Genomic DNA, 15000 nt, shown 5'->3' on the forward strand with positions numbered 1-15000 from the left:
GCACGATTATGGCTAACTTTAACCTTAAATAAAATAAAAACTACCGAGGTTAGAGGGCTGTAATTTGGTATGTTTGATGATTGGGGGGTATATGATCAACATACCAATTTGCAGCCCTCTAGCCTCAGTAGTTTTGAAGATCTGAGGGCGGACAGAAAACTAATAATAAAAACTTATAATATAAAAGCAATTAAAACTCAAAAGAGCATCACGGATGGCCTTACAGAGCCTCTCAGATCGCACCTGCAGTAGAATAGAACAAAGGCCCACAAAGACAAGTGCGTGGCGAATAACAGCTGTTCTTCTCGACTATTGTTAACCTACTGGACTTGAGGTTGTCCTTGAAATCTTCATTCAAGTCGTTCCTTCAAGTTATTCCTTCAGACGTCGAGAGACGAGAATCAATTCTGCTGGGTTAGTGTCTAAATTCTCATTTCACTGGAAGGTGGTTTGGATCAAAATACAAAATACAATTTAGAATCTGAATTCTAATCTCACTGAAAGGTGGTTTGGATATATTCTAAAATACAATAGCAACAAGGAGAATGAAGTTATTCTAATAATTTTTTATATGCAAAATAATATACATATCCATGTGTGGATTTACACGATTTTTAAAGTATACAAATTTTTCGTCATACATGGAGGGACAAATATTTTAGATGAAGAAAATATATGTATACATATAATTACATATACACTTGTATACATATGTAATTACATAAACACAGCCTATTCAAATACATATGCACATACACACATACAGATAAAATCCGCTGAAAAAGAAAAACAAAAAAATCTAGGTCAAGAGGGCCACATTTTCAAACAGCCAAGACAAAAAAAAAAGAAAAGAAAAAAGAAAAAGGCCCCCTATCTAATCTGTCCATGACTCCACCTCTCGTAAGACACCCCCTTAACCCCCCTCAACCCACTCACCTCCCTACCCACCCACCCAATACCCCCCTAAAAAAAAAAGAGAGGAAAGACCCACTTCCAGTATCTAAGGCCATACTCACCCGGGCCCGCCACAGTGGACAACATTGGTGTGATAAGGGCTGTGCAGTTTCTGCTGCAGGTGCGGTTTCTCCTGCTGGGGGGCCGAGATGCTGTGATGCTGCTGCTGTTGCTGTGCGTGCTGAAAGTGCTGATGGTGCTGTTGCTGCTGTTGTTTCGCGTGTTGTTTTTCACTGCACTGGTGCTTGTGTTTCCTAGCATTTTTGGGGCACTGGCATTTATTGGCATTCGAGTGTTTGTTGCCCATTGTCTATTATGTAATACCCATCATTGAAGAATGCCCTAGACAGGCTCAGCTATTCCGGAGGGGGAACTGTGTGGGGAGGGGGAGGGAGAGGGAAGGACTACTTCTAAGGAGAGGAGGAGGAGGAGGGTGAGGAGGTGGAGGGGAAGGGGAAAAAAAGCCTTCTTTTGGACGAGAACGACCCGAGGCGTCACAGGTCATGAGGTCGTTCTTATCTGGGAGGGTACGACGACGAGACGCATGCCCAGAGTGCCCATCACTTCCGGGTCATCAAAGGTCATTGAAGCCCTCATCACTTTTGCTATCTGGTGGTGGGCATTTCAATGAAGACAATCCACTAATTGAAATCAGGTAACTTTTCTTGTAAATATTAACTTTCTTGTATAAATATTTAGCAAAAATATTATTCCATTTATGTATTTTTCAAAGGGTTAAGTCTTTCCTTCCCAGAAAATGTTTTTCTTCCATTAATATTTTCTAAATATTATATGAGGCACCAGTCACCTGATATATTCACCATTAATATTAATTTTCTTCAAAAAAAAAAAAAAAGGTTAAGTCTTTCCTTTCCAGAAACTAATTTCTGTTCAATAATATTTTCCAAAATGTTATGAGAAGCACCAATCCACTGATATAGTTTCTATTAATATTCATATTCTACAAAAAAAGAAAGTGATTTTTCTTATCAAATTCCCTTCGCAGGTTAAAATGTTAATCCAGCGATGTATTTTCCAAATAATTACTCTCTCCTTCCCAGAAACTATTTATCTCATATTAATATTTCCCAAATGTTAGCAGGAGTCAGCTGATATTTTTTCTGTAAATAGATATTTTCACAACAAACAAAGCCTCTTCTTCTCACCAATTTCTTCAAAGAACAAAACACTTTTTTGTTGATATATTCCTTTCCACTTTTTGTTGATATATTCCTTTCCGCAGAGATAACATTTTTTAACTCATTTCTCTACATAAAAATATACAGAAAATAATTTCCTTTCCAAATCACAGGCGAATTTCATTTATGGAATGAATTTCTGAATTTCTTGCTTTTGTGTTAAAGTCACAATATTCTCAACATAATTTGCATGAATAAAATATTCAAGCCTGAAATAAACATCTAAATTAATGATGGGAGAATTTACAAATTTGAAATAAAAATATAATATGAATTCTTACAAAATGGTATTGTGTGGATTTTCATGTGTCATGCGATTCTCTCTCTCTCTCTCTCTCTCTCTCTCTCTCTCTCTCTCTCTCTCTCTCTCTCTCTCTCTCTCTCTCTCTCTCTCTCTCTCTCAAATCAAATGTGCGCGTGTAAGCTTAACGAAGCTTTTGACATTTTTAGTTACAAATATTATGCCAAAAATATCTTTTGACGTTGAAATTAATTCGATGTTAAACTAAATTTGTAGCATAATATTTGTGTGTGTATGTATGTATATATATATATATATATATATATATATATATATATATATATATATATATGTATATATGTATATGTAATATATATATATATATATATATATATATATATATATGTATATATGCATATATACATATATGTATGTATATAATATATATATATATATATATATATATATATATATATATATATGTATATACATACATACATACATACATACATACATACATACATACATACAAACAAAGTCAAGCACACTGCATTTGCATTCACTGCATCCCAGGAATGACGAACACTGAAGCACTGAGGGGAAAATTACCCGGCGACTTATGATAAAGTTTACTTAATAACTTTTAACTGTCCAAAAAAAAAAAAAAAAAATACACAGGTTTCCAGAACAACCCCCCACCCAAACAGACCGTAATTTCACGCCACGGTAATGAAGAAAGATAACTTTCTCTCTCTCTCTCTCTCTCTCTCTCTCTCTCTCTCTCTCACGTTTATTTAGGGAGCAGAGGGATGATGATGAACGCTTAAAAATGATGAGATGTCATTATATGAGGATGTAGGGTACTATATGTCGTTCCCGCTAAATGCGAGGGTATGATGCATGTATGTATGTATATATATACACATACATACACACACATATATATACTGTATATGCACACATATTACATCATACACCCTTTTCCACTTTTTTGAAGAAACTGCTAAGACGATAAATAAAGTAATATACATAATCATACACACACACACATACACATACACAAACACACAAAAATACACACAGAGCGAAAGCGAAGCACACACACGCATACACAAGACAAATACAAATTGATGATGCTTTTACCCGCCACCGCTGAGTCGATTCGATAACGAACCGCGCGCGAGAGAGAGAGAGAGAGAGAGAGAGAGAGAGAGAGAGAGAGAGAGAGAGAGAGAGAGAGAGAGAGAGTAAACAAACAGAGGGAAGAGCCGATAAAAGGAATAGGGCGAGGGAAGCAGACTAAAAAGTCAAGATAGGAGGGGAGACATACAAAAATTGTATATATACACACTCGCGTATATACATATACATACACACAAACACACACATATATATATATATATATACATATATATATACTGCCGTATTTCACCACAAATCTGGAAACTTGTAAAGAGAGAGAGAGAGAGAGAGAGAGAGAGAGAGAGAGAGAGAGAGAGAGAGGAGACTTTCAGCTTATTTTAAGACATGAGAGAAATGGCATGAACAATTAGTTACCTTCTGAACAAGAGAGAGAGAGAGAGAGAGAGAAGAGTTTCAACTTATTTTAAGACATGAGAGAGAGGCAGAGACTTTCAGCTTACCTTTTAAGACGACGTGAGAGAGAGATGGCATGAACAATTAGTTACCTTATTTTAAGACAAGAGAGAGAGATGGCAGAGACAATTAGAGAGAGAGAGACAACACACATCTGGTATGAACCTTCAATCATCAAGCAATGCAGGAAAACAGTATCTATAACGATACCACCTACCGAATATTCCACAGAGCATCTAATATCTTTTGTTGTGGAACGGAATGGGATAAGCTTCCGTGTTGTTTCTGCTTTCACAAAACAAACATTAATCCAGCGAAGTTTGTTTATCCGACTGAGAGCCCATCCCTCTCCCCCACCACCCCCACACCAAGATAGAGATATTTCGATGTTTGTTGTGTATGTTTTTGTATGTTAGAGTTGTTTGTGAGTGTTTGGGAAATGGTGGTTTGATGGTGAGGGTGGCATAGATGCGTTGGGTCACTGTACACTGTAATCGAGCGATGGAGTTTGATGAAGTTTTTCATTTATTTATTTTTTTTTGTTTTTAAATTTCTTTCTCGATATTTGGCTGTGCCTCTCTCTCTCTCTCTCTCTCTCTCTCTCTCTCTCTCTCTCTCTCCTCCCTATCCAATAGGAAATTACTCAGGCTTTTTGTTTTATGTACTAATATAAGCTGAAACTCTCTCTCTCTCTCTCTCTCTCTCTCTCTCTCTCTCTCTTATTCAATAGATATTTATTGATACTGTTTGTTTTATGTATTAATATAATCTGAAAGTCTCTCTCTCTCTCTCTTATTCAATAGATATTTATTGATACTGTTTGTTTTATGTATTAATATAATCTGAAAGTCTCTCTCTCTCTCTCTCTTATTCAATAGATATTTATTCATACTGTTTGTTTTATGTATTAATATAATCTGAAAGTCTCTCTCTCTCTCTCTCTTATTCAATAGATAATTATTCATGCTGTTTCTTTTATGTATTAATATAAGCGGAGTTTCTCTCTCCCTCTCTCTCTCTTGCTTATTCAATAGATAATTATTCATACTGTTTACGTATTAATATACTTTGAAAGTCTCTCTCTCTCTCTCATTCTGCTACGTCATCCTCCTCTTTAACTTCATCCATGTATCATCCTTCCTTCCTAATTCATCAGAAATTTCTCTCAGTTCCTAATCCATTGTTTAAACTCACACCTTATCACATTTTCTTTCTCTCATCATTTATACATAAAATTTCTCTCCACATCTTTATTCTCCAAAAAGAATATCACGAAAGATTAAAAAACAGTAAAAATATAAATAAAAATTAAAATAATGAAGGAAAGGTCGAAAAGAAGAGGCAGAAGATGAAAAGGGAACCGGGGAAAAAATTGGGAAAAAATAATGGCGATGAAACTATAATTTTTTCCTTGATATTTTTTCCCAAAGAGAAGTCATTAAAACTTTAAACTGGTACTATGTCTCTCTCTCTCTTCTCTCTTCTCTCTCTCTCTCTCTCTCTCTCTCTATATATATATATATATATATATATATATATATATATATATATATATATATATATATATATATAGGTAGAGAGAGAGAGAGAGAGAAGAGAGAAGAGAGAGAGAGAGAGAGAAAGAGAGAGAGAGAGAGAGAGAGAGAGAGAGAGAGAGAGAGATGTAAAGTAAAGTTCTAATGATTATATAACAAACATATAGATGTATATATATATATATATATATATATATATATATATATATATATATATATATATATATATATTCTAATTTCTCATTATAATAACAATAACATACTGTATTATACAAAATACTGTACCCTGGCTACAGAAATCATTCCTCAAACAGCATCTCTTTTGCAGGCTGACTGATTAAACACAATATCTCTCTCTCTCTCTCTCTCTCTCTGCGCATGCTTCCTAATTCCCCTGACACTTCCCGATTTTAGGCTCACTGAACCTCTCCCTATTCATAATCACCAATACCTTTATAGTAGTGGGGGGGGGGACACAAGGCCTGAATGTTCTATGGGCGTCGATGGGACGAATAATTCACAGATCTCGTTTTTAAAGATGACCTAGTATCGGATACAGGCTGCAACAAGGTCCTGTAAGGTTAGGGTGAAGATGAAGAAGAAGGAGGTCCTGTAAGGTCAGTGTGAAGAAGAAGAAGAAGAACCTTACTGGAACGAGGTCCTGTGAAGTCAGTGTTAAAGAAGAAGAAGAAGAAGAAGAGAAGAAGAAAGAAGAAGAAAGATCCTTACAGGAACAAGGTCCTGTAAGTTCAGTGTGAAGAAGAAGAAGAAGAAGAAAGAAGAAGAAGAAGAAGAATAAGAAGAAGAAGAAGAATTTTAAAAACTATACTTAGTTTGTTGACATATTCGGAGTCCTTAAGAAATAACTGTTAACTGGTATATGCTTTGCGTTGAACTGTCTTCCACCCGTAGTAGCTAGCTGCGATGGCTCTGAAGAGCGTGAAATGAACAAATATCTTTCAAACGTTGTATGCTTTACTTCAGACTTTTTGTGACTGACAAGATTGACAAGGATAAGCCCTTGACAAATATATCTAAAAAAATGTCGTATATTTATTTTCGTTTCTCTGTGATTTTTAAATACAAATGTCTGTTACCATCAACTGGGAAAACTCAAAACCTTTATACACGGAGATCGATTGACATATATTCAGAACATTGAGATAAACTTCTAATTTTTTTTTCTCATATAATTTTTATATCAAAGATCTTTTGACAGTTCTCTAACAAACCTTCGAAAGTGTGAATCTGAGTCAATACGTGTCGCTCTCTCTCTCTCTCTCTCTCTCTCTCTCTCTCTCTCTCTCTCTCTCTCTCTCTCTCTCTTCGAAAGTGTGAATATGAGTCACTGTACAGTACATCTCTCTCTCTCTCTCTCTCTCTCTCTCTCTCTCTCTCTCTCTTCGAAAGTGTGAATCTGAGTCACTATACAACTCTTTCTCTCCCCTCTCTCTCTTCGAAAGTATGAATCTGAGTCACTATACAACTCTCTCTCCCTCTCTTTCTTGGAAAGTGTGAATCTGAGTCACTATACATCTCTCTCTCTCTCTCTCTCTCTCTCTCCAACACGTGTTCTTGATACCAATTTCTTCCCCTTGCAAAAACGGGTTCTCTCTACTTGCCAATCTTGTCGTTAACTCAAAAGAAAAGAGAAAAAAAGCTATTCAATTTACAGCACACTTTGTAGTGTAAACTTCTCGAAGCTGACGTCACCAAATTCGGTGTTTACTTGTTACCTTAAGGGAGGTGGCCCTTTAAATTAGTTAGACCTTTAAATGGGGAAAACTTAATTAAAAGAAAGAGGTGTATATTCTAGAGTCCCTTCCCTAACTACTGACCTAGGCCCCCTGCCTTCCAACCCCCTCCCCTCTTCCCTACCCCCTTAAGGAAGGGGGAAGGGCCCATACCTCTTTAGACCTGGCATCCTCCCTTCAAATCCCCCTATTCCTACTTCCTCCCCTCTCCCCTAAAAAAGAAGGGGGACATATACCTCCTTTGATTTAGCCCCCACCTTTCCAATCCCCCTTTCCCACTTACCCCTTCCCTCCTCCTAAAAAAAGGAGGGACCCATACCTCTTTTGATCTGGTACCCACCTTTCCAATCGCCCCTTCCCTTCCCTTCCGTCCTCCCCCTAAAAATGGGAAGGGGACCAATACCTCTCTTGATATGGTCCCCTCCCTTCCAATCCCCTTCCCCTCTTACCACTTACCTCCCCCTAAAGAAGGGGGAGGATACCCATACCTCTTTTGATCTGTTCACCTCCCTTCCAATCCCCCTTTCCCACTTACCCCTAACCTCCCCCTAAAAAAGGGGAGGGTAACCATACCTCTTTTGATCTGGTACCACCTTTCCCCCCTCCCTTCCCCTAAAAAGGGGAGGGGACCGTAAACTCTTTTGATCTGGTCCCCTCCCTTCTAATCTCCCTTTCCCCCTTCCCTCCCCCTTAAAAAAGGGGGGAGACCCATACCTCCAAGGAACCTCTTTTGATCTATCCCCCTCCTTTCCAATCCCCCTTCCCTTCCCTCCCCCTAAATAGGGGGGGTGAACCCCCATCTCTCTTTTGATCTGAGCCAAGTTGTTGTTGTTGCCAGAGTGTCGTCTCCTACTTACGCCTTGCCCTATACAAACGGCGAGGGAATCTAATCCCCACTAAATCCTACTAATCCTGGCTGCTGTAATCCTTCTCGCGTCGAGAGACGCCGTCTCTCCCGTCGAATGGAAGTCGACTATATGCAAATGACCTAAAGTTTTTTTTTTAAATGACTGATTTCTTCTCTGTATTTCCGATAACCTTCTGTTGTTTCTTTCAAATCAACGCCGTAACGTTCTATATGAAAAGGTTTCAGCTTCTGATTTTAATAATAATAATAATAATAATAATAATAATAATAATAATAATAATAATAATAATAATAATAATAATAATACATTCTTTCAAGCTTGACTTTCAAGTCAATGGCCCCTGTAGTGGGCTTGTTCCATATGAGTAGGGTTCATCTTTTTTTAATAATAATAATAATAATAATAATAATAATAATAATAATAATAATAATAATAATAATAATAATAATACTGAGTAAAATGCCACAATAATAATAATATTTTCTTTGGAAGCTTGAATTTCAAGTCAATGGTCCCTGTGGGTTCTATAAGAAAAGGTTTCATCTTCTGAATAATAATAATAATAATAATAATAATAATAATAATAATAATAATAATAATAATAATAATAATAGATTCTTTGGAAGATTGAATTTTAAGTCAATGGCCCCTGTGGTGGGCTTGTTTCATGTGAATAGGGTTCACATTTTCTGGATAATAATAATAATAATAATAATAATAATAATAATAATAATAATAATAATAATAATAATAATAATATATTCTTTGGAAGCTTGAATTTCAAGTCAATGGCCCCTGTGGTGTTCTATAAGGGCTTGTTTCATCTTCTGAATAGGGTTAATAATCTAATAATAATAATAATAATAATAATAATAATAATAATAATAATAATAATAATAATAATATATTCTTTGGAAGCTTGAATTTCAAGTCAATGGCCCCTGTGGTGGGCTTGTTTCATATGAATAGGGTTCATCATCTTCTGAATAATAATAATAATAATAATAATAATAATAATAATAATAATAATAATAATAATAATAATAATAATATATAATGATGGTTAATAATAATAACATATTCTTTTCTTGAATTTCAAGTCAATAAAATTGGTGGGCAATGTTCCATATGAATAGGGTTCATCTTTTGAATAATAATATTATAATAATAATATAATTACTTTGATGGCTGATGGCGTCCCATATCCTTTTCATCATTCACTGAATAAAAAAATAAAAACAATGCCTCGTGAATAATTGTCTTTTTAATCCGACATATTATGCAAGGATATAATTACTTTTGGTCCGTTGCAGTTCCAATGTTAATGAAAAATTTACTATTTTGCCTCATGAATATTTAAGCGTAATTCATTCCCGTGTCCGATGAATAATTAGAATGCGTCAGTTACGGAAAGGACAATTATTCATTAACTGCGAACTTGGCCCCTCGAACACCTGTAGTTAGGGAATTCCTTTCTAGATGTTTCTGAAAGAAACTGGATCTCAAAATCAGATATTTGGCAGGTGGTCTTCGAGTGTTCATATTTATTCTCTCTCTCTCTCTCTCTCTCTCTCTCTCTCTCTCTCTCTCTCTCTCTCTCTCTCTCTCTTTCAAGGCTTCATGACATATCCAAGGCTCTCTCTCTCATCCCAACTCTCTCTCTCTCTTTCTCACATGCAACAAGACTTCAGACACATCCCAACTCTCTCTCTCTTGCACACAAGGCTTTAGGCACATCCCAACTCTCTCTCTCTCTCTCTCTCTCTCTCTCTCTCTCATCTCTCTCTAAGACTTCTCTCTCTCTCTCAAATCTCTCTCTCTAAGACTTCTCTCTCTCTCTCTCTCACATGCACACAAGGTTTCAGACACATCCCAACTCTCTCTCTCTCTCTCTCTCTCTCTCTCTCTCTCTCTCTCTCTCTCAATGGACTCCTGAGACAAATTCTGAAGCATTGCAGCTAGCAACAAACCCCTCCAAGCTAGCGTAAACACGGCCTCCATAAATGCCGTTTCACCTGAGTGTAACTGTTATAAGCACTTCTAAATTAACTGTTCCAGTGGTTACCACTGAACTTTGGAGATCTAATGGCCCACACTGGCTTCGTGTGATGAGAGAGAGAGAGAGAGAGAGAGAGAGAGAGAGAGAGAGAGAGAGAGAGAGAGAGAGAGAGAATCACTGGAACACAAAATATCATGAAAGAACAAACAGTTAAGTATACATGCACATTTGATACATACAATATGTATTCATTTGACTATACATGACTGTTAACGGGTATCACACATAATTAATACATATACCTTAACACAAACACATATATATGTTATACATAATTTGAATATGTACATATATATATATATATATATATATATATATATATATATATATATATATATATATATATAACATACTTATATAATAATAAACATCAAAACCAAACAGCTGTAAAAAATATATATTATATATATATACTCCTACCCAAAAATTAACAATAAACCAAACACACCTGTCAAAAAAAATTCAACATAGAAAACGGGAACCTTCCACGAGGTGAAAAGCACCCGCGAAAATAACAACCAGTTGTCGAAACTCATTTGCAAATTACCTGCGCTCCCCTTCACTCAAAAGGAAGGTGGAGAGGGGGAAGGGGGAGGGGAGGGGTCTCCGCTCGCCCCCCTCCCTTCCAGCCGTGAAATAAAATGAAAAGGAGATGCTGATCCCATTACGCCGTGATGAAATTCCAGAGAAATCCTACATAAAAGGACCCCCGTATCCTTTGAGGTCCTAATTTTCGCGTGTTGACGCAATTTCACACCTCCTTGGCCCTATGCGCGGTGCCTTAATGTGCAGGTGTCACAGAGAGAGAGAGAGAGAGAGAGAGAGAGAGAGAGAGAGAGAGAGAGAGAAAGTTGGGGCGTTGAAATCTTGGGTGCATGAGAGAGAGAGAGAGAGAGAAAGTTGGGACGTTGAAACCTTGTGTTCATGAGAGAGAGAGAGAGAGAGAGAGAGAGAGAGAGAGAGAGAGAGAGAGAGAAGAGAGAAAGTTGGGGCGTTGAAATCTTGGGTGCATGTGAGAGAGAGAGAGAGAGAGAGTTGTTGGACTTGTGTTCATGAAACCTTGTGTTCATGAGAGAGAGAGAGAGAGAGAGAGAGAGAGAGAGAGAGAGAGAGAATCATTCATATTCCATTTCTGAACGACCCTCATGTAATTAATTCACACTTCAAAATACAAGATAAACTAGTATAAGATTAAACGTGTATTTATTCTCTCTCTCTCTCTCTCTCTCTCTCTCTCTCTCTCTCTCTCTCTCTCTCTCTCTCTCTCTCTCTCAAAGGACCACAGTTGCTGAAACCCAACCAATATTTAATCACTGATTTTTTAATTCATTCCCTTCATAATGATATACGAGACATCAATATCCTTATGTATGTGTGTGTGTGTTTGTGCGCGCTCAAGAGCATGTGCGCACCAATTTTCCCGGCTCCAAGCCGCTCCATCGCACAAAACGAGCTCCAGAATCTCTCAGAACAACTTGTGGCACTTGGACGCTCCAACCTAGACGGTGATTAGACAACTTGTCAAACTGCTGTGAACCGCAGACCAACTTCCACAGCGGGATTGGGAGCCGTTCTGACAGCGACAAGGCTGTGAGCCTGTCTTTCCCGCGAAACGGTGACGATGAAACAAATCCTACTTAATAGAATAGACGTATCCTACTTAGAAATATAGCCTACTTCATAACAAAAATCCTACTTCTTAAAAAAATCTTATAGGAAGCTATGAAAGGAAGGTGTTCGTTGTGATTAACTTTTTCATAAAAAATTAAAATTCTACAGCAATTTTCAGAGGTACTAATTCCTGATGAGAGAGAGAGAGAGAGAGAGAGAGAGAGAGAGAGAGAGAGAGGCTTAAAACCCCAAACTGCAATGGAGGTATTACTCTAGGAGATAATACAACAGAAATATTTATTTACAAACTTGTGATATAAAAAATAGCATTTAAAGAAAAAATAAACAAAGAAGTGAACAGACCCAACCCGTCCCGTCCCAAGAGAATTTTCCTCATCGCCATAGTCACACAAACAAACACACAAGCACAAACACACACCCATAAAAGAAATGACGCTAAGTTTTTTTTTTTTTTTTTTTTTGCAACATTTGGCAGATAGAAGGGGCCATTCACAATAGTCCAGCAGATTCCCACTCCTCCTCCTTCTCCTTCCTATCCCCTCCTCCTACCTCCTCCTCCTACTTCGTGAATAAGCTCCTCTGTCAGATTATGCAAAGTGCCTCCCAACCCCTCCCCCTCCCTCCATCTCCCATCCTCCCTCCCTCCCCCTCTTTCAGATTTGACCTCTGTCTTTCATAATATATGCGAGACGAGATTCCTTATGTTGATGTTTGATGGCCGGACTAGACGTATCTTTCATTCTGAGGGTCTTTCATTTTAAGGAGGTGGGAAAACTTCCCCCTTCCCCCTCCTCCCTTTATGGAGAATCGGATGGCCATCTCGTCGTCATTATGATGATGATGATGATGATGAAGAAGATTGGTGACGGTACAGCTTGATTTCCAAACGGTCCACCATCTTCATTTAGTGATGATGAAAATAATAGCGATGCTCAGTCTTCATTTGCATATGATGATGATGATGCTGGATGATGATAATGATGATGATGGTGGTCCAGCTGAATATTCAGATGGGGCTGTATGGTGATAATTATGATGATGGTCCAACTTGATTTCAAAAAGGCTGAAATATAATAGATGGAGGAGGAGGAGGAGGAGGAGGAGGAATAATAATAGGATAGGAGGAGGATAGGATAATAATAATAATACTATAATAATAATAATAATAATAATAATAATAATAATAATAATAATGAGATGTAAACTGAAATATATCTGGTTATATTCACAGTTAATATTCGTCGCTGATAATATCACTACAATTAAAAATACTAATAATACAATTAATTAGAAAGATATTAGAAAAAATAAGAGATAAATTTCAACATAAAAAAGACAAACTACAAAATGCTTAAAAATTCCCTTTAATTAAAAATATTCCCTTTAACATTTTACCCCTTAAAACTTTTTTTAAAAATTCCACTTAAAAAGTTCCTAAAAAATTCCCTTTAAAAGTTCCCTAAAAAATTCCATTTACAGAATTCCCTTAAAAAGTTTCCTAAAAAATTCCATTTAGAGAATTCCCTTAAACATTTCATTTAAAAGTTCCCTTAAAAAATTCCCTAAAAATTCCCTTTACAGAATTCCGCTTAAAAAGTTTCCTAAAAAATTTCCTTTAAAAATCCCCGAAAAAATTCCATTTTAAAAATTCCCTTCATAGAATTCCCTATGAAAATTCCCTTTAAAGAATTCCATTTAAAATTTTCATTTAAAAGCTCCTACAAAAATTCCGTTTAAAGTTCCCTACAAAAATTCCCTTTAAAGAATTCCATTTTGAAAAATTCCCCATAAAAACTCTCCTTAAAAATTCCCCTTCAAATTCTAAAAATTTTCCCTTCAAAAAGACTCCCCTTAAAAAAAAATTCCACACAGCCCTTGATGAAAATCATTATACATACCTGCTAATAATAATTCTAATACGAGTAGAGCCTAGGTAATACATTAATCCCCCTGCATATTGAATAGCCTGCGTGAGAGAGAGAGAGAGAGAGAGAGAGAGAGAGAGAGAGAGAGAGAGATCCGTCGGATCACGTGCTTAATTAATCCGCCAAAATATTTTACAATAGGGCGAACATGATCATATACAGAGCTCGGTTCACAAATTAATATCGAATATCGCTAATGGAAGTTCCCCGGATGGAGTCATGGCCTCGGGATCCGAGGTCACGACCTCGGGATCCAGGTCACGACCTCGGGATCCAGGTCAAGACCTCGGGATCCAGGTCGTGAGCTCAGGATCCTGGTCATGAACTCGGGATCCAGGTGATGACTTCGGGATCCAGGTCATAACCTTGAGATCCAGGTCGTGACCTCATGATCCAGGTCATGACCTCATGATCCAGGTCACGACCTTAGGATCCAGGTCACGACCTTCGGGATCAGGTCACGACCTCGGGCTCCAGGTCACGACCTTAGGATCCAGGACACGACCTCGGGATCCAGGTAACGACCTCGGGATCCAGGTCATGACCTGGGGATCAAGTAATGACCTCTGGATCTGAGGTCACATTCGCAGGATGAGGTCATATTCTATGGCTAAAACTGGGATTCATAAGGTGATTCAGGGATATGTATTGGGATAAATAAAATTTGAATTTCTTTCTTCAAGACGTCGATGACGAGAGAGAGAGAGAGAGAGAGAGAGAGAGAGAGAGAGAGAAGGAAAATTAGGCATAAAATCTTAACATACTGGAACAAAATTGTACAAGAGTGTTTTTGTAAAACTAAATATTAAAACTACCTTTTCCCTGGGTCTTTTGTTTATTAATTAGTGTGACAGCCAGTTTTAGTACCCATAAACAAATCAATCAATCATCACTAATTAGTCAGGAAAACTAATTATCCAATAATTTTTCAATAATTGGTAGGTTTCATATAACAGGTTATTATTTAATGTATTGATTTCAAAATTTACAACACAATCATTGGCAGAACTGCTCCAAAATTAATTGATTGATTTGATATTACAAACCGGCGTCTCATCTGCCATGGTCATAGAACAGTAACAGAAGATAAATTAGTGTAAGTATATATGTAAATAATATATATATATATATATATATATATATATATATATATATATATATATATATATATATATATATATATATATATATATTTAAATATACTTTAAGATTTTTCTTCATGTCTAGAAACCAATG

General features: G+C 36.7%; 1 protein-coding gene across 1 annotated transcript in view; it reads right to left on the minus strand.

Moving 5' to 3' along the window:
* LOC136838413 (serine-rich adhesin for platelets) overlaps window positions 1-15000 on the minus strand; it is a 549424-nt gene that overhangs the window by 415780 nt on the left and 118644 nt on the right. Inside the window, 1 exon segment of the mRNA XM_067103288.1 lies at window positions 1017-2362. Coding sequence (XP_066959389.1) covers window positions 1017-1261 — 245 coding nt within the window. The 5' untranslated portion in view covers window positions 1262-2362.

Source organism: Macrobrachium rosenbergii, chromosome 5 (assembly GCF_040412425.1).
Source record: "Macrobrachium rosenbergii isolate ZJJX-2024 chromosome 5, ASM4041242v1, whole genome shotgun sequence".
Lineage (NCBI taxonomy): Eukaryota > Metazoa > Arthropoda > Malacostraca > Decapoda > Palaemonidae > Macrobrachium > Macrobrachium rosenbergii.